Raw genomic sequence first — 27,702 nt, forward strand, 5'->3', positions numbered from 1 at the left:
TTGTGCTGTTTCCATGGCGATGCCCTATCGCCAAGTCAGTCCGGCTCGTACCGTAGAGCGGAGAGAACATGAAGGTGTTGGGAGTGATTGATTGGGCACGGCGGAGTGACGGAGGAGGGCCCTGGCTGTTTTAATGCGTCTGAATGCACAAATGCGCAGCAGCAGGAACTTATGCTAATGGCTGCCTCTTGGCTCCGCCGCTGATATCTCATTAATGCTCCGCGTCTCCTCACACCTCTCACTGCTGTGCGTTCGTACACCACGCACTCAACCGCTGTGCTCCTTCGCAAGCACATACCCAAGGGAGTCCTTTTGAAATATCACCGAGTCAAAACTCTCCCTTACCTTCATGTGGAAACCCCGAGGAGTTCGCCTTTGCTTTTGAAGACAGCAGGTGTTCCTGCCGAGAAATTAAGGAATGGTTTTGACCCAGGCAAACTTTTTTTGGTTCAGTTTTCAGCGTACTTTGTTCAATTCTCCCTGTTCCTTATGTTTGCCTTGACTCCTTTTCATTCTGTCCAGGAATTGGAGACCATGTGATTAGAAGAATTTCCTCGCTGGAGTTGCCAGGACTCTCGGTTTTCCCCGGTCACCACATTAGTTGCGAGGAACTGTTGCAATCAAGTGCTTTATTCAATTCCTTATTCTGTCCAGGAAGTTGTGATCCTGAGATCACACAAATTCAACCGACCTCGCAGGACTCAATTCTCTCTGCTTCTTTGTTTTCCATGACTCCTTTTAACTCCAGGATTTAGAGATCTTGTGATTAGAAGAATTCCCACAAATTCAGATTCAGACAATCCTCGCTGGAGTTGCCAGGACTCTCGGTTTTCCCCGGTCACCACATTAGTTGCAAGGAACTGTTGCAATCAAGTGCTTTATTCAATTCCTTATTCTGTCCAGGAGACACAAATTCCCACAAATTCAACCTAATCTCTCAGGACTCAATTCTCCCTGTTTCTTTTGTTTGTCTCCTTTCCCCTCCAGTCCCTTCAGGAACTGGCATGTTTGTCCAGTCCCCACATCATTTCCACACTAAATATGTAAATCTGTGAGGAACTGTCGCAATTAGGTACTGTTGTTGTTCAATTCTCGCTCTTCTTTTTGTTTACCTTGACTCCTTTTCATTCTGTCCAGGAATTGGAGACCATGTGATTAGAGGAATTCCCGCAAATTCAGATGATCCTCGCTGGATTAGCCAGGACTCTCGGTTCACCACTCAGTCACCATATTATTTGCTTCGTTCAATTCTTCTTTTCATTTTGTCCAGAAAGTTGTGATCCTCCGATAACCAAAATTCCCACAAATTCAACCGACCTCGCAGGACTCAATTCTCCCTGCTTCTTTGTTTTCCATGACTCCTTTTAATTCTATCCAGGATTTAGAGATCTTGTGATTAGAAGAATTCCCGCAAATTCAGGCGATCCTCATAGGATTTACCAGGGCTTGCGATTTTGCCCGGTCACCACATTATTTGCGAGGAACTGTCGCAATCAAGTGCTTTGTTCAATTCCTTATTCTGTCCAGGAAGTTGCGATCCTGCGATCACCAAAAGTCCCTCAAATTCAACCTAATCTCGCAGCACTCAGTTCTCCCTGTTTCTTTTGTTTACCTTGACTCCTTTTCATTCTGTCCAGGAATTGGAGACCATGTGATTAGAGGAATTCCTGCAAATTCAAGCGATCCTCGCAGGATTTGTCTGGACTTGCAATTTTTCCTAGTCACCACATTATTTGCGAGAAACTTTTAAGTTAATGAAGCAAATTAAGTCAACTTTTAAGCAAATTATCTCTAAAATGATCACAAATGTTCACCCAACTCAAAACAGTTGTGGGATATGTCTAGTTTTACATACAATAAACTTTTATTTATGTATTATTTTTTCACTAAAATTACTGAGCATAATTTTATGTGACATTTCAGGTGCACTTTAAGTGAATTACTTGTAGTAGTTTTAATACACTTTACATAAATATACAAAAGTCCATTTCAGCTCAAGTATTTAAGAAGTATAGTGATCAAAGTTTACTTGCAGGCATTTGATTATGCATAATATTAATGTATTTTTAACTTACTTAAAGTAAGCATGTAAAATTGCTAGTATAATTACTTCAGCATTCGTAGACAAATCCCAGTGCATTGTTTTCAGCTGGAAAACCCGAGCAGTCCTCAGTACAGATTCTCTGGCTGCCTTTTGTTTGCAGTGACTTTTGTCTGTTCAGATTTCCTGCATGGATGTCCTCCTCAGTCTCACTCTCTCTCTAGCCGTATCTAACGCGTCTCAGCCTCTTTCCACACCAGACGAGAGTGCTGCAGATCTGCGAGAGGTGAGGGGTGCACATGGTGTCTCCAGGGCTTGCAGGCTCTTCTGTGCCATCTCCTAGAACCACAGCGCTGTTGAGTGCTCTTGGAAACGAGGTCTCCCCGATTGATTCTCGGAGGAAAAGCATGTACAGAGACCAGAGTGCGTGCTATCTCTTTGAGGAGGACAAAAGAAACCCCCAATTCCCCTCAGTAGCACCTCTCCTCACCATCCCCAGCTGCTACAGTTGGCATTTGAGATGTAAGGCCTAAGCCTGGCACAGCATGTGTTTGCGCCACATTGCCTGTAGTCCTGCTTCTCCGTTATTTCTTTTACACACACAGTGACATTTGTGGACTTTTGGGAGAGGAGGAAAAGTAGATATATATATATTTTTTATTTTATTATTTACTTTTTTATTTCCTTCTCGGCTCGCAATGCTCGGAGCAACCGGAGAAGCTAATATTTTAAAATGCACACACACACCGAGCCCACAAGACCCCACCAGATAAGGGCAAAGGAGTCAAAGCTTGCTCTGAGTTCTCAATACATTTATTTTTAGTCTGCTTTTCTTTATAGAACACACGATTTTAGAGCCGTATTCACGCTAATGCTAAAGTTCACTTGTATTTATGATATTGATTCGTCAGTTTTTGCAGTATTGATTTGACAAAGTCTTTGTTAACTATCATGTGCAGTGGTGCTTTAGAATTTTCTACATCTCTGCATAAATGAAATAAATAATTCAATCAATAAGTCAGAAAACAACCAAATCAAACAACGAGACAAAAATTCATAGACTTGGTTATTTATTTATCGAGGAAAAGTGTGCAATATTCCAGATCTGTGAGTGGCAATTAGCAGATGGGACGACGATCAGGTGCGAGTGGGGGCCCTGCTTTATTCAGAGAACCAGAATCTGTCGAAAGTCTGATCTTCACAACACTCACGTTTGTGGAGGTGTATCGCAGCTCTAGCTCTCCATGTGAGTCCATTGTGAAGTAGACTTACATGTGTGTTTTGGGTCATTGTCCTGTTGCATGACCCAACTGTACTCAGGCTCCTGGACAGATGCACCGGGACGCCTGCTCATTCACCATGTCTTCTAAAATCACGGCTGTTAAAAAAAAAAAGAGTTAATCCTAGTAACTGTCTCTACTATCCAGGGAGGAAGGGTTTCTTCTAGTTTTTGGACTGGAGCATTGCTGTGAGGATTTGGTTGCATTTATCGACAAGTGTTCGTGAGGTCAGGATGTTGGATCACCACCCACCACCACACCTCATCACCCAACTCATCCCAGAAGTATTAGCTGGATTAGATTGCAATTGCACATCTGTGCCACCCCCTCATCTGCCATCAGACCACTTCAGTTGACTGACAGAGCTGCAGCGCTGTCGCCACCCGAGGCAGCCTTTATCTTACTTTGAGATAATCTGGAGGGCTTTGTTTCGGGTGGTTGATGAAGGTAATGGAATTGTCCGAGTTCCACGTGAGGGGGGTGGTGTAGTATGAGTGTGTAGAGGACGCAGAGGATGTAGGATTGTAGGCGGCCACGTCGTGGGCAAAATTGTGTAGCAGCAGGCGCACATGAGTGCTTTATGAGTGGGAGCATTACAACAGCCAATGAGTGGCAAGTGTAATGCCTCCCAGATGCTCAAATCTCATCTTCATGGGTCGAGCAGTGGCTTAGCAAACACGATGAGGGGATTTTCACACAGGGCCTGCTTACAGCCTTAAAATAAACGTTGATTTACTGAGGAACCGCATTCCTCTTGAGCTGGAGCTGTCATTGGAAATGCCATGTTCTTGCCAGCGATGATCCTATTTCAGTTAAGACATTGTGAAATATTGATTTCGGAATATTCAGGTCATGTTAAAGGAGGCGGGGTGGAGTAGTGGGCCGTAGAGGAGATGAGGGTGGAGTAATGGGCCATTGCAAAATGACTGAAAGGCAATGATCTGGTCTGGAGAGCAGTTTTTCCACCAGCTTTTCTCAGGTATGTTCAGATTTTATTGCTAAATCAATTATTAGTTATGATTCTCTGCATCTTTCACAGTTTTAAATCAGTATTCAAAGGGAGAGGAGATCGCGTAATGCTCCTTTAAATGCCGGAACGCTTAAAAGAAATACCTTGACCCTGTTTTGTCAAATCAGGAAAAAAAAAAGAAAAAAAATGCTAGGAACATTATGAGCAGTGTATTCTGACAGATCCACCATGTCCTGTCAAATATGGGCTTTATTCCACAGAAGCTGAAATGCTCCTTGAATGGAATCTCTTGCATGAATATTTAATCCCCCTGAAATAAATCCATAAAGACTTTCGTGTTTTTAGTGGGGAAGAATGAGTTTGGCGGAAGAAAAAGGGCCCAGGTGCAGATGTTGTCCAGCAGGTGCCAGAGCCCAGCACTGACAAAATGTTTCTCCTGCCAGTTCAGCGAGACTAAGCCCAGAATCCAGCCAGCAAATAAAGCTCAGCCTGGGAGAGACAGGGGTGCTTTGGCATTCTCAGACAGAGGGCATTACATGCTCGGCAACAAACAGCTTTATTCTGCTGCTTATTCGCTTAGACTTGTTTATACATGCTTTCATTTTAGAAAACTCCACCGCCTCAGTCCACATGCTTTCCTGGTTCGCTATCTCTCAGCTTGTCCAGAAATGCACATGTACAGCTGTCCATGAGGGGGATCTCGAGGCACAATTTGTGTATTTGCTGCAGTGCTGCAAAAGTCAACACTCCGCAACTGTAGGGGGAGCCCTGGAGATCCTTGTCATGTAGCAGTTACTTCCGGTTAAGTATCTGGTCATAGTATGACTTTTTTTTTTTTCCACTAAATGTGTTCAAACATTTGAAAAAGTTACTTTCTGAGCTGCAGTCATTTTCTTTAAAACAGCATTATGTGAGAATTGGCATTTATTGCTCTTGGGCTCCCCCTTCAGTTGCGGAGTGTTGACTTTTGCAGCACTGCAGCAAATACAAATTGTGCATAAGCTCCCCCTCATGGACAGGTGTACGCGTGCATTTCTGGACAAGCTGGGAGATAACGAACCAGGAAAGCATGTGGGCTGAGGCGGTAGAGTAATACTACAGAGTTTCCACTAATATGACTCTATGCACACACACACAGCTTGTCTCGTCCCTTTAGAGAAGCACTGCCAATAGAATAGGACTCTCTGGAGCAGATCAACATCATGACCCTGTTGGCACCATGCTGCTTCCTAATGCCAGGCGTGGGCTAGAGGGGTATAAATAAAGCCCCCAGCATTGAGCTGTGGAGCAGTGGAAGAATGTTGTTGATGGTGCTCCACACAGTATTTTTGGAATGAGTTGGGGACCTTATTAATGCTCTTGTCCCTGAATGCAATCAGATCCTCACAGCAATGCTCCTCCAAAATCTAGTCGAAAGCCTTTCCTACAGTGGAGATAATTACTGCTTACAAAAGCAGGATCATCAGATCATCAGATCACCAGTATGGGATGAGTTAGGAATGAGGCGCGGTGATGACCATCCAACATCCTGACTTTATTAATGCTCTTGTCGCTGAATGCAATCAGATCCTCACAGCAATGCGAATTTCCTCACAGAATTTAGTAGAAAGCCTTCTTCCCTGGACAGTAGAGACAAAAAGACAAATTTTTAATTAAATTTTTGTATTAATATATATTTAAAATTGATGATTTCAGAAGAACTGTGAGCAAGTGTCCCAATACTTTTGTCCACATAGTGCATGTTATTGTTTAATTAGTTATGTTGGTTCTGAAGATATACCATGTAATAATTGTCACTGTTGGCTGTCATTAGTCCCGTGATCCCACCTCAGGCTGTGAGACGATGTGCTCGCCGCTGCCTGGCCTGTATGACGAGCCCATTTCTAATTACAGAGTTGTGGAGTTCAGAATTACCCTCATGCAGAGTTTATCGCTGTTCCCCTGAGAGCTGTAAGAGCATGTGGGCTCCACAGTCTCTCTGCTGCGCTGGTATACACACATCCACACAGATGTTTGAAGTGCTGAGGGGAAATTGTGTCTCCCTCTGTTCGGAACTTCTGGTCAGTAAAGTTCGTCTTTTCAGCAGCCAGGGAATTGATTGAATACCATTCATGTTTCTCAAGGCGTGCAGCGCATTACCACGCTGTCCTGACTACTAATTGGAAATTACTGGCCAGCCACACTGGCTGTTCTAACTCTGCCTTCCCCTATAGGAGAGCCTCCTCTGTGACTGACATTAGAACTGATGCTACAATGATCTGAACTGATCTGTGAGCAGTTCCCTCCGCTGTCAGGACTTTATCTTCAGTATAAATAAGCCTTCTGCAAAGGTCATGGTTGTATTTCCCTGAAGTCAGCATCCGTAATCCCTGTGTTTGGGTAAAGACGCTCTTTCTCTCTCTTTCTCTCTTTTTCTCATCTCCACAGTGAAGCCTCTGCCTCTGTCCCCGCTGGAGCCCCAGTCCTCCACGCTGGTTGGTGGCGCCGATGAGCGCCAGGCTCTGGAGCTTCGGGTTCGAGAGGTGGAGGAAGAGAACCGCGCCTTGAGGAGAGAGCTGAGCCAGCCGCCCAAAAACCCCACTCACTCCGTCCACCACGGCAACAGTCGGCATGGCAATCAGTCACATCCACACTCCACGGAGGAAGGTACTGGGGATAGCGAGGCACAGAAAGTGATCACCACAGGCAACAGCTCCAGCTGCGTCCAACAGCCTGTTGTCGACAAATGTGAGGTAAGACTGAGGGGCGTGAAAAATCCCACTGTTCAGGAAGGGCCAAAATATTATAAAAGTGATACCAAAGATATTTGACTTTTTTTTTTTTTTTTTTTTTTTTTTTTTTTAAGTTAGATTGAAAAAAAAAACCTCAGATTCCAAGTTGTTCAGTCAGGGAAAATATTGGTGGTAGTTCTGAAAGAAACATCTGAGCCATGATGTAGAGTCACTCCAGTGATAGTCCTGGGACAACATCCGAGCCATGATGTAGAGTCACTCCAGTAGAGATTCTGGAAAACATCCAAACCATGATGTAGAGTCACTCCAGTGGTAGCCCTGGGACAACATCCGAGCCATGATGTAGAGTCACTCCAGCAGAGATTCTGGAAAACATCCAAGCCATGATGTAGAGTCACTCCACTGGTAGTCCTGGGACAACATCCGAGCCATGATGTAGAGTCACTCCAGTGGTAGCCCTGGGACAACATCCGAGCCATGATGTAGAGTCACTCCAGCATTGAGTCTGGGACAACATCCAAGCCATGATGTAGAGTGACTCCAGCATTGAGTCTGGGACAACATCCGAGCCGTGATGTAGGGTTACTCCAGTGGTAGCCCTGGGAAAACATCCGAGCCATGATGTAGAGTGACTCCAGCATTGAGTCTGGGACAACATCCAAGCCATGATGTAGAGTGACTCCAGCATTGAGTCTGGGACAACATCCGAGCCGTGATGTAGGGTTACTCCAGTGGTAGCCCTGGACCAGTGATGTAGGGTCACTCCAGTGGTAGCCCTGGGAAAACATCCGAGCCATGATGTAGAGTGACTCCAGCATTGAGTCTGGGACAACATCCGAGCCGTGATATAGGGTCACTCCAGCATTGAGTCTGGGACAACATCCGAGCCGTGATGTAGGGTCACTCCAGTGGTAGCCCTGGACCAGTGATGTAGGGTCACTCCAGTGGTAGTCCTAGAGCACTAGGATCACTCTGACGATGAGTCTGGTAAAACATCAGACCCATGATGTAGAGTCACTCCAATGGTAGTCTGAGCTGTGATGTAGAGTCACTCTGGGGAAAACATTTGATGAGTTGATGACCACGATGTAGTCAGTTGTGGTGATGGGTGTGGGAGAACATCAGAGCTGCTATTTAGAAAAACCTGGGAAAGCGATGTAGAGTCACTCCGGCGGCACATCTAGGAAGACATCAGAGTCATGGAGTTGCTACAGAGATCGTATAAACATTAACCAGTGTAATCATTTTTAAGGAAAATAGATAATTATGTTGAAATCAACTAAATGCACCAATAAAATAGTATCGCCACATAACGAATTTCTTGCCAAGTATGGAGATGGTATGTTTTTACGATATCTCCCACCCTTAAATTCACACTTAGAGGGCTTTGCTTCTTCATCTGTAAACATTCTGAGCTCTCTATTCACTGGCTTAGCACATGTCGTCAGGTTCCGTACAGACCTAATCTTTCATTGGCATTAGAGCTTAGAGCCCATTAGTATTCGCTGCTGATCTACCTTTTTAATCTAACACCGATCAAAGTGGTGTAGCACCGGCAGGTCATGACTGTCGTGGCGCATTTGTTTAAGCGCTGTACATCTCTACTCTATGTAACATTTGCCATGCTGGTTGCGCTGCTTGGCTACAGCTCTGTATTAAATCCAAATTGGATGCGTTTCCAAGGCTCATGCTCTTTTCAGACATCACACATCCCACAGAGGCTTAAATCTCTGGAGGCTGGTTGTGTGCCAGAGCCGTGCCAGGCAAGAGCTGTCAATCAAATCCTGAACAGCTGATTGACACCACTTCTGTACCAAGGTGCTTTAAGCATGTTGGTATTGTTGTAAGAAAAAAATTCAATGTTAAAAATAATACTAATAAATAAAAATTGTGGCAAAATTGGGCTGATATCGGACTGGGGCTGATCCGAGCACATTTGAATAGATATTGTTGGATAATTTTGCCAATTATTATGTAATAATTATTCTAATAATTAATAATATTCTCGGCTGTTACCTTGCAAAGTTATCTAATGTGCCTGTTTTACCATCTATCATCCTAACTGGCACAAGCTCTAAGAAGATGCATGAAGATGTGCTGTGCTGCTGTGAAGAGGCGTTGTACAGTATACGTGTATGCCTCTACTGTCTCATTTCCTCATGATTAGATAAGCTAGGTTATACTTGCCCACTGGCAAGGCAGCACTGACCGGGAGAGGGAGAGCAGATGACCCTCTCTTGCAGGTCAGGATCAATTATACCCCTCCCTGTGCCCGCCTGAGCTGTGGAGGGAGAAAGAAGATACAGGTGAGCTCCAGCCGCTTTTCTTTGCTGGGTGTTGTGCTGCTATCTGACGCGGTACAACGAAGGCCCCTCTGGAGACACTCCTACAGCTCTTTCAGTCAACTGAAGAGGTTTGATGGTGGAAGAGGGTGTGGGGAAGAGACTTATTAGCGTAGCTCTGCAGCAGCTTGGAGGAGATGTTCACAGAGGCTCAAAGTGAAGCAGCAGGCCGGGGGAAAAAAGCAGTACGCTGTCCACTAATGAGCCAAGGCTTTGAGCGCCACGCTGCATTAGGTGTTAGTGTTCACATGCTTGCCTTACGCTTGTGCCTCTCTCTCCCCCCCCCTCAGACCATCCACGTTGCCATTGTGTGCGCAGGCTACAACGCAAGCCGAGACGTGGTGACCCTGGTCAAGTCTGTGCTGTTTCATAGGTGAGTCCAAGCTGAGATTTACACGCCTATTTACCACCCTGTTATTTTACCTGCTGACCTCTGCTATTATAGGCTTGTTAGCTTTAGGGCTGTCTATTGGCAAGAACCTGGCGCTACGATCTGCATTACGATTCCGATGCAACTCGATATATTGAGATATACACCGATCCGCCATGACATAAATTCCACCTGCCTAATATTGAGTAGGTCTCTCGTGTGCCGCCACAACAGATCTGACCTGTTGAGGCATTTGAGGACTCTACAAGACCTCTGAAGGCGTCCTGCTGTGGTATCTGTGGCGCCAAGACTAACTAACGTTAGCAGCAGATCCTTTAATAAGTCCAGTAAGTTGTGAGGTGGGCGGGGCCTATATGAGCATCAATGAGCCTTGGGTGCTCAAGGGTTCACCGGTTGTCTTTTCTTGGAGCACTTTTGGTAGGTACTGACCACTGCATAATGGAGATGTTCTGATGACCCAGTCACTGTCTAGAACCTCACAATTTGGTTCTTCTTGTCAAAGTGTCTCAGATTCTTACACTTCCTGCTTTCAACACCAACATCACCTTCAAGACCTGATCACTGTTCACCTGCTGCCTGATATGTAGATCCCACCCCTTGTCAGATGCCCCGCCCCTCGCACATTTGTTATTAAGTTGTGTTTTGGGAGGAACGAAACGGGATGCGATTCGATATATTGCAATAAATTCCAATCAAATTTGAGAGAAACTGTCTCAAATAAAAGAACTGTTGACTTTTTATCCAATCAGAACAGTGGAATCTGAGGATCAACACTGACCTCTAGTGGTCGGGGTTTAAACACCACACTAGATGAACCACTGTCTGACATCAGGCTTTACATCTAAACTATTCATTAATGATCAGTGATTTGGAGAATTGATACAGTATTGCAAAACGTTATATTGCAATACTTCGATATATCGATTTTTTTTTTTTTTAAATCCCTGCTGTTTAGTGGTGGGTAGAAACCACTAGATTACCCTCTGAGATTACAGAGAAACAAGAGTCCAGTCTTCTGAATGAAATGACCCAGTGCATTGTTCTTAACAAGCCCAGGAACTGGTTGTCTTGTTAGAAATCCGGCATACAGGAGGCAGATTCAGGAGTCAGGAGACTGGATCTGAAAATCATACACCGACACAGCTTAGTGGATCACGGACAGTCTAGCCCAGTACAGTCCAATCTAATCCAGTCTTATTAGGGATATTTTGGGAGGACCTTATATAAATTGGGAAAGGATGATGAAGAAGAGGGGTTCAAGGAGGGGGATGAAGGTGAGGGTACTTTGAATACATACGGTAGTTGTGTAGCTTGTGGGGTGGAGTAATGGGGCGTTGAGGATATGGGGTGTTGAGGAGGTTGTGGGGTGGAGTAATGGGGCGTTGAGGATATGGGGCGTTGAGGAGGTTGTGGGGTGGAGTAATGGGGCGTTGAGGAGGTTGTGGGGTGGAGTAATGGGGCGTTGAGGAGGTTGTGGGGTGGAGTAATGGGGCGTTGAGGAGGTTGTGGGGTGGAGTAATGGGGCGTTGAGGAGGTTGTGGGGTGGACTAATGGGGCGTTGAGGAGGTTGTGGGGTGGACTAATGGGGCGTTGAGGTGGTTGTGGGGTGGAGTAATGGGCGTTGAGGAGGTTGTGGGGTGGACTAATGGGGCGTTGAGGAGGTTGTGGGGTGGACTAATGGGGCGTTGAGGTGGTTGTGGGGTGGACTAATGGGGCGTTGAGGTGGTTGTGGGGTGGAGTAATGGGGCGTTGAGGAGGTTGTGGGGTGGACTAATGGGGCGTTGAGGATATTGATACTAGGGGCAGTGAGCACACACACACACACAGAGTGGTGGGCAGCCAACTCCAGCACCCGAGGTGCAGAACTGGGCCCAAGGGCCCAACAGTGGCAGCTGGCCGAGCCCGGGTATCGAACCCGCAACCCTGTCATCAACAGCCCGGAGCTCTGACCGCTGAGCCACCACTGCCCCGAAGAGCAATCATCATACAAACAAAGGAGGAAGATGACCATTTGCTATCTTTCTATATGGCTGAAGCCAGAAGAAAGTCATGTTAGAAAGGGGCGTATTCTCTCTCAGGGTCCACTAATGGACCAGAACTACTGCAGCGTAGAGGCAGGACAGGACAGGACCAGAGTAAACAGGGTTTGCCTATATCACATAATTCTATAATACCTATATAGTGTACGTTTCTGAAGAAGACCCAGCAGATCATTCATGAGGACAGAATCTCGTAATGAGTTTGTGTGCTATTTCCAGCTGTTAGTCACTTCAATTAAACAATTAGGAAGTGGAGCAGACGTAATTTTAATGGAGTGTCTAAAGCATCTGCAGTATTTAGAACAGTTGCTGAAGTGCACTTGTATTGCTCCGCAGCCTCCGTGCCAGATGCCTCACTGACGCGATGGACTGAACTTCCTTATGCCGAGTTTTCTGAGCCGTGGATGGATGTAAACGCCGGTCTGGAAATCATAAACATTATTATGTATGCAGTTTTAACATTGATCTTTAGGTTGAGTGAAATTGCTGAGGTTGCTCACTTGTCTCTGCCGGCGAATGTTTATACAGGTCTGGTGTAAACATTTGCACAGTCTTCGGGTTGAGTGACCGTGACTCTGTGGCATCGGACGGCTGTGGATTATTTGTTGGCACATAATTCCAGCTAAATCAGATTTAATAAGCTGACAATTGCAAATGGGAATTTTCGCTTCTTCTGCAGCTCTTTAGCAGCCCAGTGAATTCTTCATCTGTAATTTAATATACTGTATCAGAGGGTGGAAGATCGTGGAGTAATGGGGCGTTGAGGAGGTGGGGTGGAGTTATGGGGCGTTGTGGAGGTTGTGGGGTGGAGTAATGGGGCGTTGTGGAGGTTGTGGGGTGAAGTAATGGGGCGTTGTGGAGGTTGTGGGATGAAGTAATGGGGCGTTGTGGAGGTTGTGGGATGAAGTAATGGGGCGTTGTGGAGGTTGTGGGGTGCAGTAATGAGGCGTTGGAGGTTGTGAAGTGGAGTAATGGGGCGTTGAGGAGATGGGAGTGGAGTAATGGGGCGTTGAGGAGATGGGAGTGGAGTAATGGGGCGTTGAGGAGATGGGAGTGGAGTAATGGGGCGTTGAGGAGGTTGTGGGGTGGAGTAATGGGGCGTTGAGAAGATGGGAGTAGAGTAATGGGGCGTTGAGGAGGTCGTAGAGTGGAGTAATGGGGCGTTGTGGAGGTTGTGGGGTGGAGTAATGGGGTTTTGTGGTGTAGTAATGGGGCATTGAGGAGATTGGGTGGAGTAATGGGGGCTTTTGTAAGTCACTCTGGATAAGAGCGTCTGCTAAATGCCTTAAATGTAAATAATAGATTGGGTGAAGTAACGGGCCGTTGAGGAGGTTGTGGAGTGGAGTAATGGGGCGTTGTGGAGGTTGTGGGGTGGAGTAATGAGGCGTTGTGGGGTAGTAATGGGGCGTTGAGGAGATGGGGTGGAGTAATGGGGCATTGAGGATATTGTGGGGTGGAGTAACGTTGAGGAGGTTGTGGGGTAGTGATGGGGCATGAGGAGGTTGTAGGGTAGTAATGGGGCGTTGAGGAGGTTGTAGGGTGGAGTAATGGGGCGTTGAGGAGGATGTAGGGTAGTGATGGGGCGTTGAGGTTGTAGGGTTGTGATGGGGCGTTGAGGAGGTTGTAGGGTTGTGATGGGGCATTGAGGAGTTTTCAGGGTTGTGATGGGGAGTTGAGGAGGTTGTAGGGTTGTGATGGGGAGTTGAGGAGGTTGTAGGGTAGTGATGGGGAGTTGAGGAGGTTGTGAGGAGGTGATGGGGAGTAGAGGAGGTTGTGAGGAGGTGATGGGGAGTAGAGGAGGTTGTAGGGTAGTGATGGGGAGTAGAGGAGGTTGTAGGGTAGTGATGGGGAGTTGAGGAGGTTGTAGGGTAGTGGTGGGGAGTTGAGGAGGTTGTAGGGTAGTGATGGGGAGTTGAGGAGGTTGTAGGGTAGTGGTGGGGAGTTGAGGAGGTTGTAGGGTAGTGGTGGGGTGTTGAGGAGGTTGTGAGGAGGTGATGGGGAGTAGAGGAGGTTGTGAGGAGGTGATGGGGAGTAGAGGAGGTTGTGAGGAGGTGATGGGGAGTAGAGGAGGTTGTGAGGAGGTGATGGGGAGTAGAGGAGGTTGTAGGGTAGTGATGGGGAGTAGAGGAGGTTGTAGGGTAGTGATGGGGAGTTGAGGAGGTTGTAGGGTAGTGGTGGGGAGTTGAGGAGGTTGTAGGGTAGTGGTGGGGTGTTGAGGAGGTTGTGAGGAGGTGATGGGGAGTAGAGGAGGTTGTGAGGAGGTGATGGGGAGTAGAGGAGGTTGTAGGGTAGTGATGGGGAGTTGAGGAGGTTGTAGGGTAGTGGTGGGGTGTTGAGGAGGTTGTGAGGAGGTGATGGGGAGTAGAGGAGGTTGTGAGGAGGTGATGGGGAGTAGAGGAGGTTGTAGGGTAGTGATGGGGCATTGAGGAGTTTTCAGGGTAGTGATGGGGAGTTGAGGAGGTTGTAGGGTAGTGATGGGGAGTTGAGGAGGTTGTAGGGTAGTGATGGGGAGTTGAGGAGGTTGTAGGGTAGTGGTGGGGAGTTGAGGAGGTTGTAGGGTAGTGGTGGGGTGTTGAGGGTGTATGTATGTGCTGACGTCATCTCTAACCTAATAATGATTATTCTATGTTTCTGATGCTCTTCGTGTGTCTCAGTGTGTCATTAGGAAGAAAGGGGACAGAAGGTTGACTGATGCTCCTTCAAAGCCAGGCTGCTTCGTCTGTTCTGTCTCTGTTTCCTCAGCCTGTTTACTCTCATTCTGCCGAACTCCAGCAGCAGCGTTTGTGTGGATAGTCTGTATGATTTATGATCTGCAGTCACTCTTGTTCTACTTTAGTTTCGGGAAAGTGCGTCCCATCAGCACTTCGTTATCGGCCAGAAGCAGTGAATAACACCTTTGCTGTGCACTTTAAAGGCTCCGGGCCTTTGAACGAAGGAGGCAGCAGTAGTTTCTGGAGTCTGGAGGAGAAAGAGAGATGTAGCGAGATGGGAAGGAAATCCCGGCACATCCAGCGCTCTGAAGAACACTGCTCTCCTCTTTATCTCCAGCCACTCTGATGGAAACTGCGCGAGTGTCTGTGACGCATCCGGCCGCGGCGGTCTCTCTCTCCCGTTCCTACCTGTCTTCGGCGTCAGGCCGCTCTCGCTCAGATCTCAGCCCTCGGAAGCCTTCGCCTCCCGCTCGGCCTGCCAGACACTATTGAGGCAAAACAATAGGGCAATTATCATCATTAGTGCAACACGCCAGATCTGAAATGCGAGAAATGCGGGGGTCCCTGGCTCGCCAGAATTTCAGGGGGAGAATTTTCCGTTAATCACCATGGCAACGAGCACTATGAGTCAATAGGGTGATGAATGGGATGTGTTCCCTTTCTCTTTTGTGATTTACAAGCTGCTTGATCTGTAGCCAGCGACTGTGCATTGTGGGTCTGTACTGTACTGTGAGCTGCATTATTGATGCTCTTTCCCTCGACTCACCTCAGCAAATGTCACGTCGTCATCATGAATGCAGATATAAACAAATGGGCAACCTAGTCGTAAATCTACCTCGCCTGAAGAATGCATTGAATATTACGGGCCTGTCTGCTCGGGGCCGTTCGCTGCGTCGCGGGTGCTGCAAGAGAACCAGACATCTAAATAAATTACATATTTTGACGCGTCGACACCAACTCGAGAGAGCCGCCACATCTGTTTGTTGCCATGACAGCTGCTATGAAGGCTAGTTTTTTCTGTCCTGAGCGCTTACTCGCAGTGACAGTCGAGACCTGCTAGAGTGCTTCACACTGTGAAATAACACGGCCCGAGACGTGATCTTTATAAAAGGGTCCTTTTTATTTATGTATTTAATTACTTAATTAATTAATAATTTTTTAATAAACAGATACCAGCTAATTATGCTGCACTTACAGAGGCTGAAGATCACGCTGATGTTGACTGAAATGTCAGTCCAAACGCAAGCAGCCCTACAGCGCCGAGGCAGAGGTGACAAACAACCGTGTCGAGTCGAGTCAGATTTATTTGTATAGCGCTTAGACCCGCCACGATAATTAGCATTATCGACTTATCGTCCAATAAATAGACATGACCTCAATCATTTTTGCTGACCTCGATATCGCCCTTTGTGTTCACTCGCATGTTTGTTTACATAACAATAAATGTCAGTGATATTTTCTCCAGTGCCGCTGTCCTGTCCTCTGGTCTCATCTCTGTCGGAGGCGGGTGCAGTGTGCGCCGATGACCGCGGTGCCTCAGTAACGGCACCCCGTACACCCTTAACATGAACACCGCCTCCTCGTTTCTGCACGTATTGCCCATTCTGTCAGCTCCAGTAGATAAACAAGTCCAGACTGTGTCCATCTGTTTCTCTGCTCAGGACCACCACAGGACTGACCATCACAGAGCAGGTGGGTAGTGTTTGGGTGGTGGGTCAGTCATTCTCAGCCCTGCAGTGTTAGTGTGTGTGTTGCGCTGCCCACTCACTGTCCACTCTATTAGACACTCATAAGACACTTTAACAAGAACCTAACTGTGATGGTTTAGACGACTGGGTCATCAGAACATCTCCAAAACGTGGACGGGAGGGAGGGGGGCGGACCAGCGTCAGTGTCAAGAACACCTAAGGCTCATGGAGATCTCACCCACCTCACAGCTTATACAACAGGACTTAGTAAAGGACCTTCTACTAAATAAATGTTGATCTTGGGGCCAGAGATACCACAGCAGGACACCTTCAGAGGGCTTCTGGTGCTAATGTTATGGCTGATCTGTGTTATATTTTGCACTTCTTCGAATATTATTATTACTTATATTATTATTATTATTATTATTATTATTAGTAGTAGTAGTAGTCGCAGTGATCCTTAAAGGAATTAAGAAGTTTTTGGTTAAACAAACCCTTCATTATATTTAGAGCTTAAGAAATGGTTCAATGGAAATATTATATATATATATAATTTAGAAGTGCATAGAATAAATAAGAAAGCTGAGATTGAGCACTTTTAAGCTATTTTGTATCCAGCTAATGATTATTTTAATTTTTATTTTCTATTTATAGATTAATCTGCTGATTATTTTCTCCAATAATTGATTTATTATTTGCTTTTTAAAACAAAATGGTAAGAAATTGTCCTCTCTTTTTTAATTTTCTTCAATACCAGTAATAAGCAAATGCCCACGGTGTGATTTATGTATTATCAATTTTTGACACTTTATTTCAGTTTTAACTGATAGTGAATAATATTCTCATACATAATCAGTATGTATTGATCAATACATGATTAGTACATTTAAGGCTGGCCATCAACACTGTCCCAATTCAATTCAATTTCTGATTCAAATCAATTCGATTCAACTCGATATCAATTCATTTAGGGAGATTTTAGTTACGATATGTTTAGTTTGAATATGAAGAGATTTTCAGAGAACTCATAAAACATGACACATGAGTCTCCATTCGTAATAAATAAATAAATAAAGGGTATAAGAGGTCTTTATTACGCATCAAAAAAGAATAAAATGTTTTTTTATGTTATAAATTCGCCATAATCAAATTTAAGTTTAATTTATTTATTTTTCTTCTACTGGAAAATTGGAAAAATAAGCTTTTTCATACCGAGGAAAACCCTGAATCCGTTCTACTGCTGCAACCCTAAACCCAAGTGAGTTCCCCATCCTCCTCTGGTCAGAAGTACTTCTAAATGACTAATAACTGGTATGACGTCACTTTAACAGCACATTAGCCCGTGGTTAATCACTGAAAAGCTCAGCAGGAGTAAAGGTCATAGATATTCTGAATCAGCCACATCATATATCCATGTGTTGGAACATCAGGATGAGCGCTGGAAGGTGTGGAGTGTTGCAGATGCTGGGGATGGAGGGAGTAAGTAGCTGGTTTGGGGCAGGTAGCAGATATAAGGCTTTTTTTCGTTGTGGTTCTGTGTTCCCTATTTATTTATTTATTTATTTATTTATTTATTTGTATGACAGGCGGAACCCCCTCCACTTCCACTTCATCACAGACTCCATCGCCCAGCAGATCCTGGCCTCCCTCTTCAACACATGGATGGTGCCGGCCGTCCGGGTGGACTTCTACGATGCTGATGAACTGAAGGTGAGGCCTGTTGGTATCACGTGGATACGCTGATGTCCTTTATGAAAGGGCTTTATGAAAAACTCCCTCAGAGTTATAATGAGTGCTTCAGTCCAGACTGTGTTTAGAATGAGAATTGATTTAAGGCAACCAATCAGAACGGAGCTTGTTTATTTCCACATTTATTTCCTTTGTTTTTCCATGTTTGACTTTTTGACACTTGTTTTTTGGAACTTGGAATTTTTATTAAGTTCTGAGTCATAGTAAAGAATATTTTCATATGTGATCAGTTTTTCCTTGTCCAGGTTTTTATTTTTTTATTTTTTCCTCATTTCCTCTTATTTTTATTTCCTCTTTTTTCAAACAAACAAATAAATAAATAAATAAATAAATAAATGTTATATGAGGTATCCTAATATGTGTTAAAAATAAAACTTTGTTCTTTAAAAGAAAGTATTTTTTTAGTACATCAGACAGTAATAGACATACAGTCTGTCTCATGAATTAAATTACAACTGTTTCTGTAAAAAAACTCATTTAACTGTTACGAAAGCTAAAATACAAGAAACCTTTTATAATAATATATAATATTTGAATATATAATCTGTTTATGTACATTTTACAGAATTAAAATGTACAGAATTAAATGTGTTAATTCTTCACACTGACATTCTTTACTGTGTTAGTCTGAGGTGTCGTGGATCCCCAACAAGCACTACTCCGGTATCTACGGCCTGATGAAGCTGGTTCTGACCAAGACGCTGCCTTCTGACCTGCAGAAAGTCATCGTCCTGGACACTGACATCACTTTCGCCACGGACATCGCTGAGCTGTGGGCGGTCTTTCACAAGTTCAAAGGTAGTGCGTTTGTGTAATGTGCTTTAATGTGCTTTTATTTAGGGCTGCATTTAGGAGCATATGGCTTCAGCATCGCCGTCGCAATGTGTGCATCGCAAGACGGGCAATGCCCCTGAGGGCTAATTAGATCAAACACGTCATGCTGCAGCTTTTTTTTTTTTTTTTGGTGATAAATTGACACTCTGCAGATTTACTAGACACACATTAAATACCAATATCATTATTTAGCTCCGAGTGCATTATTAATACCATGGCATTCTGGATCATTGGGTTCTGGTGGAAGTTGGTGAAATAATATTATCTTTTTAGTACAATAAAAAAATTGTTTTATGTTGGTTCCTATAGAAATTAAGTTTATGTTTATATATATATATGAGAATAATATTCGATTATTTTTATTTATTTATTTTCTTCTACTGTGAAATTGCAAAAACAAGCACTTTTCATACCATGGAAACCCCTGAATCCGGCCTACTGCTGCAACCCTGAACCCATGTGAGCAAACCAAAGTTGACCGTGGCAGGGAAAAACTCCCTCAGAGTTATAAGGAGTGCTTCAGTCCCGACTGTGAATTTTTGGCAAAACCTGGTGTATTTATTTATTTAATACTGCAGAAGAAAAAATGTATTGCAGTGTCAGTGTTTCTGAATATCGTGCAGCACTGCTTTTATTATTTTGCAGATGTTCTCTTTATCTGTTGCTCCCATCATTATACACAACTTTACAGTCAGGCTGTCGGTGGTCTCAAGTTTCTCAGGTTCAGTTTTTACTTTTTAATTTGAGATATGAGCAGGGTTCCCACACGTCCTGGAAAGTCTGTCAAACCTGGAAGTGTAGAGCCTTGCTTTCCAGCTTGGCTTCTTTGGCTTATAGATAACCGCCATTTAACTGCTGGAGGTTGTATTAGTAGAACAGCGCACCTCCACTCCAGATTAGTCCGCTCATCATCCGGAAGGTGTTGTACAATCAAACTGGGGTACATTTGTCTTTTTAGGAATCCTACCAGCAGTTGTCTAGTTCTCTGAGAAAGTTTGATCTCCAGTGTTCCTGTTAACTGCCATTTCTGCCATTGCTTTTGAGGCATCCCTCAAAGAACCATTTAAAGCACCATCTTCATTTCCTTCCATTCACTCCTAAAAAAAAAAAAAACAGGCCTGGAACCGTGGGAACCCTGAGGCTAGAGCTTTTCCTATGTCCCGGAAATGTCCTGGAAAATCTGTCAAGCATGTGGAGTTTTGCTTTCCAATCTTGGCTTCTTTTCTAGATAGCTGCCATTTAACTAATGTACGGCGTCTTAGTGCAGGTGTCGCTGCACAGTAGAACAGTGGTACTGCCAATGTACCTCCAGAGTCTGCTAAATTGTTCTCAAGGTGTTTAGTAGAAATCCTACTAGCATGTTTTCCGGGTTTCCAAGACCTCTGTGGTTTCTGTTAACTGTCATTTCTTTACTACATTACGACCTAGAGGAAACCCTAGCTACCTGCTTTGGGAGCATCACAGGTGCTAGGAGGCTGCTTGGAGGAACCCATGTCTGCTGACTGGTTGGGAATGTGTAAAGGTTCTCCACAATCTCCATTGCCAACACAGTGGATCTACCATGGCATCCCTCAGCTATTCAAAGCACCGTTATTTATCAGCGTGTACTGAAGCCACAACAAAACGTCCTGGAAAGGTTCTGGAAATTGGCTGGTTTTCTCTAGAAGCAGTGAGAACCCCGAGTTTCGAGCTTCTTCTTTTACAGTTTTATTCCCCGTGCGGCTGCTCCATCATTATTCCTCATCTTTGATCAGTGATCAGCCCGGAAACAACAAGATGCCCAATCTTTTAAGGCTTTTTATAGTTCAAAATCAGTCAAAGCAGCTACGGCACAATCAACAGTAGCTTTGGTGCCGGCTGGGTTTGATAAGAGCGTCTAAATAATGAGGAAACGGGTGCTGTGCACGCTCCTCGACAGCGAGCTGATCACAAAAGATGCTTCATTAATGCGCTTCATTAGTTCTACACCTGCTGCATTACAGGCGAACATCTCCGCTTAGACAGACAATGCGCTTGATGGCGCTGTGAAGGGCATCTTCAGTGCAGGGTACGTTGGTAATGGTAACTGCTCATCCCCACAAAGAATGGCTGCTCGTTTCAGTGCAGGTTTTTAGCAGGTGTGCCAAAAACAACAAATTGTTTATCATGAGAACGGCTGAACTGCTTCTCCTGCAGTTACAGCTTATTCACTCTGGCCCTTAATTATCAGTAACCAGCACGAATTGGAGTGCGCACAAAGATCTACGAGATTTCACGATAAATAAAGAGCCCTTGTGCATAGAAACGAGCTCCAGCATGCAGCGTCCTCATGGTTGGTGTGGCGCAACAGATAACACCACTACCTGCCAGTGAGCTATCACACCTGGGGTTCAATTCCCGGTCTGGGTGACTGTGCTGCGCTATACCAATAAGAGTCCTTGGGCAAGACTCCTAACCCTACATTGGCCCACATCTGTAATACGAGTAACCTTGTAAGTCGCTCTGGATAAGAGCATCAGCTAAATGCTCTAAATGTAAATGGACATGTGGTTTGTAAATTGGAGCGCCCCCTATATTTACATAAAGCATGTGAGCCAGTGGCTGTCCTCATCGGCAGTCCCACAGGGTTCGGTATTGGGGTTTGTAAATTTGATGCTATCTGTGGCAGGAATGCCAAGGCCTGTGCACAATTTAAGGCATTTAAGGGGACTCCACAAGACCTCTGAAGGCGTCCTGCTGTGGTATCTGTGGCACCGAGACTAACTAACGTTAGCAGCAGATCCTTTAATAAGTCCTGTAAGCTGTGAGGTGGGCGGGGCCTCCATGAGCATCAGGGACCGTTGAGTGCCCATGACCCTGTCGCCGGGTCACCTGTTGTCCTTCCTTGGAGCACTTTTAGTAGGTACTGACCGGTACTGCATACCGGGAACACCCCACAAGACCTGATGCCTGATGGTTTGGAGATGTTCTGATGACCCAGTCATTGTCTAGAACCTCACAGTCTGGTTCTTGAAGTGTCTCAGATTCTTACACTTGACCATTTTTACATCACCTTCAAGAACTGACTGTTCACTTGCTACCTAATATGCAGGTATGTTGACAGATGCACATAACAAATGAGTACAGTAACATGCAGAAGTTTGGGTACCCCTAAATAAATAAATAAATAAATAAAAATTGGGTCAATGCAGACTAAATGTTTTAGTCCACAGAATGACCACCAGGGTCAGTGATGGGACCAGGAAGCGTTAAGCATGGGCCTTATCTGGGTTGTACACTGCACGTGGGGCCTGGATGGGACCCGTGTCAGATTAGAGTGAGCTGTAATAATGGAGCTCATTTGGGAAGCCCAACTGGGTCCCAGTAACAACACAACTCCGACCCATTCAGAGGCCCACCTGGAACCCACGTGGAACCCACCTAGCCCACGTTCCTCCCATCCGAGCCCTGCTTGAGCATGTTGGCTGGAAATCTGTGTTCTGTGAGCTGTTCTGTGACACACTGTATATATTAACATACAGTAACTATTAGTCGCGTAATGGATCATAAAACGGATCGGATCAAAAAAAAAGGAGGGAGGGGCAAATGTGAGAGAACTTTTAGCTTTCGGTTTGAAAGGAGCCTCACTGTCTTTTTTCCTGTATAAATGCATCTCTTGCTGTACTTATTGAACCTCACAGCAAGCACTGCAGAACACACACTCGCAGTGAGGTGGTGTAAGCAGTCAAATTCTGTGGTACAGGGTTATGGTAGTAGTGCCCCCCCCCCTTTTTTTTTTTTTAATTACACACATTCGTTAACATTTAAAGTTGCTGTACTCATGAAGTAGGAGCATTATTTTTTTTTAATCCAGCCCCCCCCTTCCATTCCCCACCCATAAAGCTGTGTGCACTGACTGTCCCCCTCATCTGGCTCCTGGAAGGCCTGGTTTCTGGTCATCATTCTCCACCCACCCTTTAGTCAGGCGGCAGAGTGCCTCTCTATGTTCCTGCCAGATCTCAGCATGGGGGCTGACTGAGATGCTCACTGCAAAGTATTATGGGATTGAGCATCAAATAAAAACGGTTGGGATGTTAACTTGGTATTTAAAAGTAAGGGCTGAGCGATATTTGTGGACGTGAGGGGGTGGGTTGTGATGAGTGAGCGATCTCAATGAATCACAGCAGTGGGGAAAAAGTATTTGCCCCTTTTTATTTGCCCATTTCAGTCTATTATTTCATTTATTAAAATCTGCTATGAAGTATTTTCGATTGCTCTTTGATGTGTAACTAGTTAGTGCACTGTATTGACAAAAGTATTGGGACACATGCTCTTTCATCGTTTCCTCTAAACTGTTAAAGCAGGTTTTGTTGGAGTAACTGTCTACTAGATTTTGGAGGAGCATTGCTGTGAGGATTTGATTGCATTCAGCAACAAGAGTGTTAGTTAGGTAATGATGATGATGATGATGATGATCACCACCCTACCTCATCATCCCCAACTTCCCAACTCCCGGTCTCATCCCAAAAGTACTGGATGGAGCTCTACCACCATCATTGCTGAACACAGTTCTTCCACTGCTCCACAGCTCAGCGATGCTGGGGGGCTTTATATATATATATATATATATATATATATATATATATATATATATATATACCCCTCCTCAAGCCCACGCCTGGCATTAGGCAGCATGGTGCCAATAGGTCAGTGTTTACCTGCTCCAGAGAGTTCTAATCTATTGGCAGTACTTCAAATATTGTGATATAGTATTTTGACCATATCACCCAAACACCTTAATCTGGTATTGAAATGAGGAGAGTTTTGAATGACGAGAGGATTTCTTGTTGTAGGTTTGTAACGAAGTCGGCCACAGTAGATCATAACAGTTTTAGTCTTGGTTTATTGCTCGTCGAGAAAGAGGGCTAGGATTTGGCTGACTGCTGGAGTTTTTTGTTTCCGCCCTCCTGCCGAGGCATTTCCTGCTGACATCCCTTTCATGGGTTTTATCGTAGTGTGCATTTTCCTCCAGAGACGCACTGGAGGCCACGTACAGTAAACGCTGCACAGTAAATTGGAGCGGTTTTGTCAGGCAGCTCTAAAATTCTCAGGTAATTGCTCTGTGCGCGGATGTTGGTTTTCATGCAGCGTTTTAAAAGTTTTGTTTTGAAAACAAAATTTCATTATTGCAAGAAAACTATATCATCTTTTATTTAAGCGGCTGTGTGGAAGGAAACTACCATGAGCTGGAGTAAAATCCAAGCAGTTACCTGGTAGCAGTGACTCCCTACCTGGGCTGAGTTTCCTAAAAACTTTGTAACGGCAGCATTAGAGACCGTTAACATTCGTAAGAAGTATTTAAAGTAGTTTTCTTGACTATTTCGTAAAAATTTCGGTAATTTGGGCTCAGAGTGGCTCAGCGGTCTAATTACATTTACATTTACATTCATGGCATTTAGCAGACGCTCTTATCCAGAGCGACTTACAAGGTTACTTGTATTACAGAGGAGGGTCAGTGTAGTGTTAGGAGTCTTGCCCAAGGACTCTTATTGGTGTAGCACAGCACAGTCACCCAGACCGGGAATCGAACCCCAGTCTCCCACATGGTGTGGTAGCTCAGTGGCAGGTAGTGGTGTTATCTGTTGCACCACACCAACCGTCTAATGCGCTACCAATGGGAGGCTGGGGGGGCTTTGCCATCGGCTGCCGAAGTCAGAGAGAGCACAATTGGCCGAGCTCTCTCCAGGTGGGTAGATGGCGATTGCCACTTTCCTCCGAGCTATGATGTATTACGTCCTTGCCCTCCTAGTGTCGGGAGCATTGCTAGTGTTGGGGGAAGGGGGTCCCAAATGTTCGTTAATTAACAAGCCTTTCCCAAAACCTCCATAACTAAAGTACTGCGTGGACCCCAATGTATTCCTCAAGTACATCTTGAGGTGGCGTTTGCCTGAAGTTTAGCACCTACAAGCCCAGAGCTGCTAATTCTAGCATTAAAAACCACCCCACCACATCTCCAACTCTCCAGAAGTACTGGATGGAGCTCCACCATCCATCACTCCAGAGAACACAGTTCTTCCACTGCTCCACAGCTCAGTGCTGGGGGGCTTTAAACCCCTCTAGCCCACACCTGGCGTTAGACAGCATGGTGCCAGTAGGTTCATGCTCATCTGCTCCAGAGTGAGTTCATTAGTGTCATCATTTTTCAAAGACTGACCTTTTGCTCTGACCTCTTTGTGGGCATTATGGAGATCGGCATTTCTTGCTCCTGGGCTCCCCCTACAGTCAGGGCGTGTAATTCGCACTTTGAGCCACTGTTAAAGGACATGCTGTACACATGTATTTGTGGACAAGCTGAGACATACAGAACCGTGACTGGGAGGTAGAGAAGCATGTGGACTGAGGCGGCAGAGTCGTAATACAGGAATTTACACTAATATGATTCGGGTTATCCAGCCCACTTTACCTAGTGACATAGTGCAGTTAGCAGCGTGCCAGGCCCGGATTAGCAACGACAGAGGCGCTATACTCCCCGGGTTTAAGGTAAAAATTCAACATAATGTTGCTCTAATTAATTGTAGAGGAAAAAGCAGTGATAATAATTGTGGAGATTTGCAGAAAAGTGTGTGTGTGTGTGTGTGTGTGTGTGTGTGTGTGTGTGTGTGTATAGGCAGAGAATAACGGCTGAAATGGCAGAGGAGTACTAAGTCACACTGACAGCAGGCTTCTATTATTAACAGTGGCAGTCATGGTTTAATCGCTAACACGTGACGAGGCACAGATGAAGATCACTCAGCTGTCTTTCTGTACATGTGTTCAACCCAGCGACCCGCAGTGAGGCGGAAGTGTGTTTTCCCCAAGTGTGTCCCCCTGTTTTACAGGGTAGGTGAGGCTGCAGAGGCTTGATTGGCTGAGTGATGATGTGGCTCATTTGTATGGGAGTGTTTGTGCTGCACTCACTCTTGTATCCACTGCTGCTGTTGTAAAATATGAAGCCAGGCATCGTCAGTGTGCAGCAGTAGTGTTGGTGCTACAGGTTGTCAGGAGTTGTCTTTCTCAGGGTGACCTTGTAGAGCAACAGGGGGATTGGAGTCCTTCTGTGCTGCAGCTTGATTCATGACAGTGAGTGGGAAGGAAGGTTGCCTTAAAAAAAAAATTGAATTCTCAGATACAGTCCATCAGCCTGGACCGCTTTAGATGCTTTCGTCCGTCTCTGGTCTAATCTGGCTTCACCAGTGGTTTGAATCTTAAACCCTCGTAAACCCTCAGTATATACTTTTTTAGGAGGGAGTCTCTGTAATGTAGATTTTTGTAATTGTAGAATAAGGGTGCTACGACTCATTGACTAAACTCGACGACCAAATTAGCATGCTTTTGTTGTTTTTCCAGCCCAGTGATGACCTCCTTCACTTGCAGTGCTGCCTTCTTAGATTTCACTTTAGGTCTTTATCTCAGGCCACATTTTGCCATAATACTAGTTTTCTCATGCTAACTAGAAACGGTCCTGGACGTATGTGGACCGTGGATTAAAAGCCAAAGTTTAACCATTTAGCAAAAAGAGCCAGTCAGCTTGCTGGTTGTGGATGAAGTCCCTCCCTTCTGCAAAAAGAGCCAGTCAGTCAGCTTGCTGGTTGTGGATGAAGTTCCGCCCATCAGCAAAAAGAGCCAGTCAGTTTGATGGTTGTGGATGAAGTTCCGCCCATCAGCAAAAAGAGCCAGTCAGTTTGATGGTTGTGGATGAAGTCCCGCCCTTTAGCAAAAAGAGCCAGTCAGTCAGCTTGCTGGTTATAAATGAAGTCCCGCCCATCAGCAAAAAGAGCCAGACAGTCAGCTTGCTGGTTATAAATGAAGTCCCGCCCATCAGCAAAAAGAGCCAGACAGTCAGCTTGCTGGTTGTGGATGAAGTCCCGTTCTTCAGAAAATACACTCACACTCACACACACACACACACACACACACACATTTGTTGACTCGCCGATCTCCTCAGAGCTCATGCCTGCTCCTGTACTTTATACATTCACTTTAATCCTCCAAGCAAACCCTCACACACACACACACACACACACACACACACACACACACACACACACACACACACACACACACACACACACGTCTGTAGCTTTGAGTCACACAAAAAAAAAAAACCCTCCGTCCTCGTCAGCCCTTAATGATTTCCATTTCATCTCCTCCCTTAATCTCGTGTTCAAATAACTCTAAACTTCGGCGGACGCGAGGTGAAGATTTCTGGGTGTAAATCTATACAGATCGACTCTGTGTGAAAAGGCCGGACAATGACCAACTATTAGACTGTAATTAAGAAAGGACACTAGTGTTTCCAAGGCCGTTTCTTGTCTCGCACAAGTCGCACAGCCTCACACAGCCTCACACAGCCTCACACAGCCTCTCACTGTCTCACAGCCTCACACAGCCTCACAGCCTCACACAGCCTCTCACTGTCTCACAGCCTCACACAGCCTCACACAGCCTCACACAGCCTCTCACAGCCTCTCACAGCCTCTCACAGCCTCACACAGCCTCACACAGCCTCACACAGCCTCTCACTGTCTCACAGCCTCACACAGCCTCACACAGCCTCACAGCCTCACACAGCCTCTCACTGTCTCACAGCCTCACACAGCCTCAAACAGCCTCACACAGCCTCTCACTGTCTCACAGCCTCACACTGTCTGACACAGCCTCACTCTCACAGCCTCACACCATCTCCCACCATCTCACACATGACTGATGTTGACGTTGGACGATCCCCACCTTACCACATCTCCATCTCACCAACTCCTCCCAAAAGTACTGGATAGAGCTCCACCATCATTCCAGTGGCTTTCTACTAGACTTAGCAGGATTGGAGGAGGAGCATTGCTGTGAGGATTTGATTGCATTCTGCCACAAGAGCTGAGTTAGTGAGGTCCGGATGTTGGATGATGATGATCACCACCCCACCTTATCATC

At 45.3% G+C, this 27,702-nt stretch overlaps 1 protein-coding gene across 3 annotated transcripts in view; it reads left to right on the forward strand.

Annotated features, from left to right (window-relative positions):
- The window catches only part of large1 (LARGE xylosyl- and glucuronyltransferase 1), an 86,815-nt gene that overhangs the window by 19,758 nt on the left and 39,355 nt on the right, over positions 1 to 27,702 (forward strand). For 2 of the 3 annotated variants that reach the window (XM_072673230.1, XM_072673231.1), the window contains exons 3-6: positions 6,719 to 7,023; positions 9,656 to 9,738; positions 17,781 to 17,904; positions 18,570 to 18,741. In XM_072673230.1, coding sequence (XP_072529331.1) covers positions 6,719 to 7,023; positions 9,656 to 9,738; positions 17,781 to 17,904; positions 18,570 to 18,741 — 684 coding nt within the window. Of the gene's footprint in view, positions 1 to 4,210; positions 4,301 to 6,718; positions 7,024 to 9,655; positions 9,739 to 17,780; positions 17,905 to 18,569; positions 18,742 to 27,702 lie in introns of those variants that run through there. The other variant, XM_072673232.1, reaches the window with a different exon arrangement.

Source organism: Salminus brasiliensis, chromosome 2 (assembly GCF_030463535.1).
Source record: "Salminus brasiliensis chromosome 2, fSalBra1.hap2, whole genome shotgun sequence".
Classification (NCBI taxonomy): domain Eukaryota; kingdom Metazoa; phylum Chordata; class Actinopteri; order Characiformes; family Bryconidae; genus Salminus; species Salminus brasiliensis.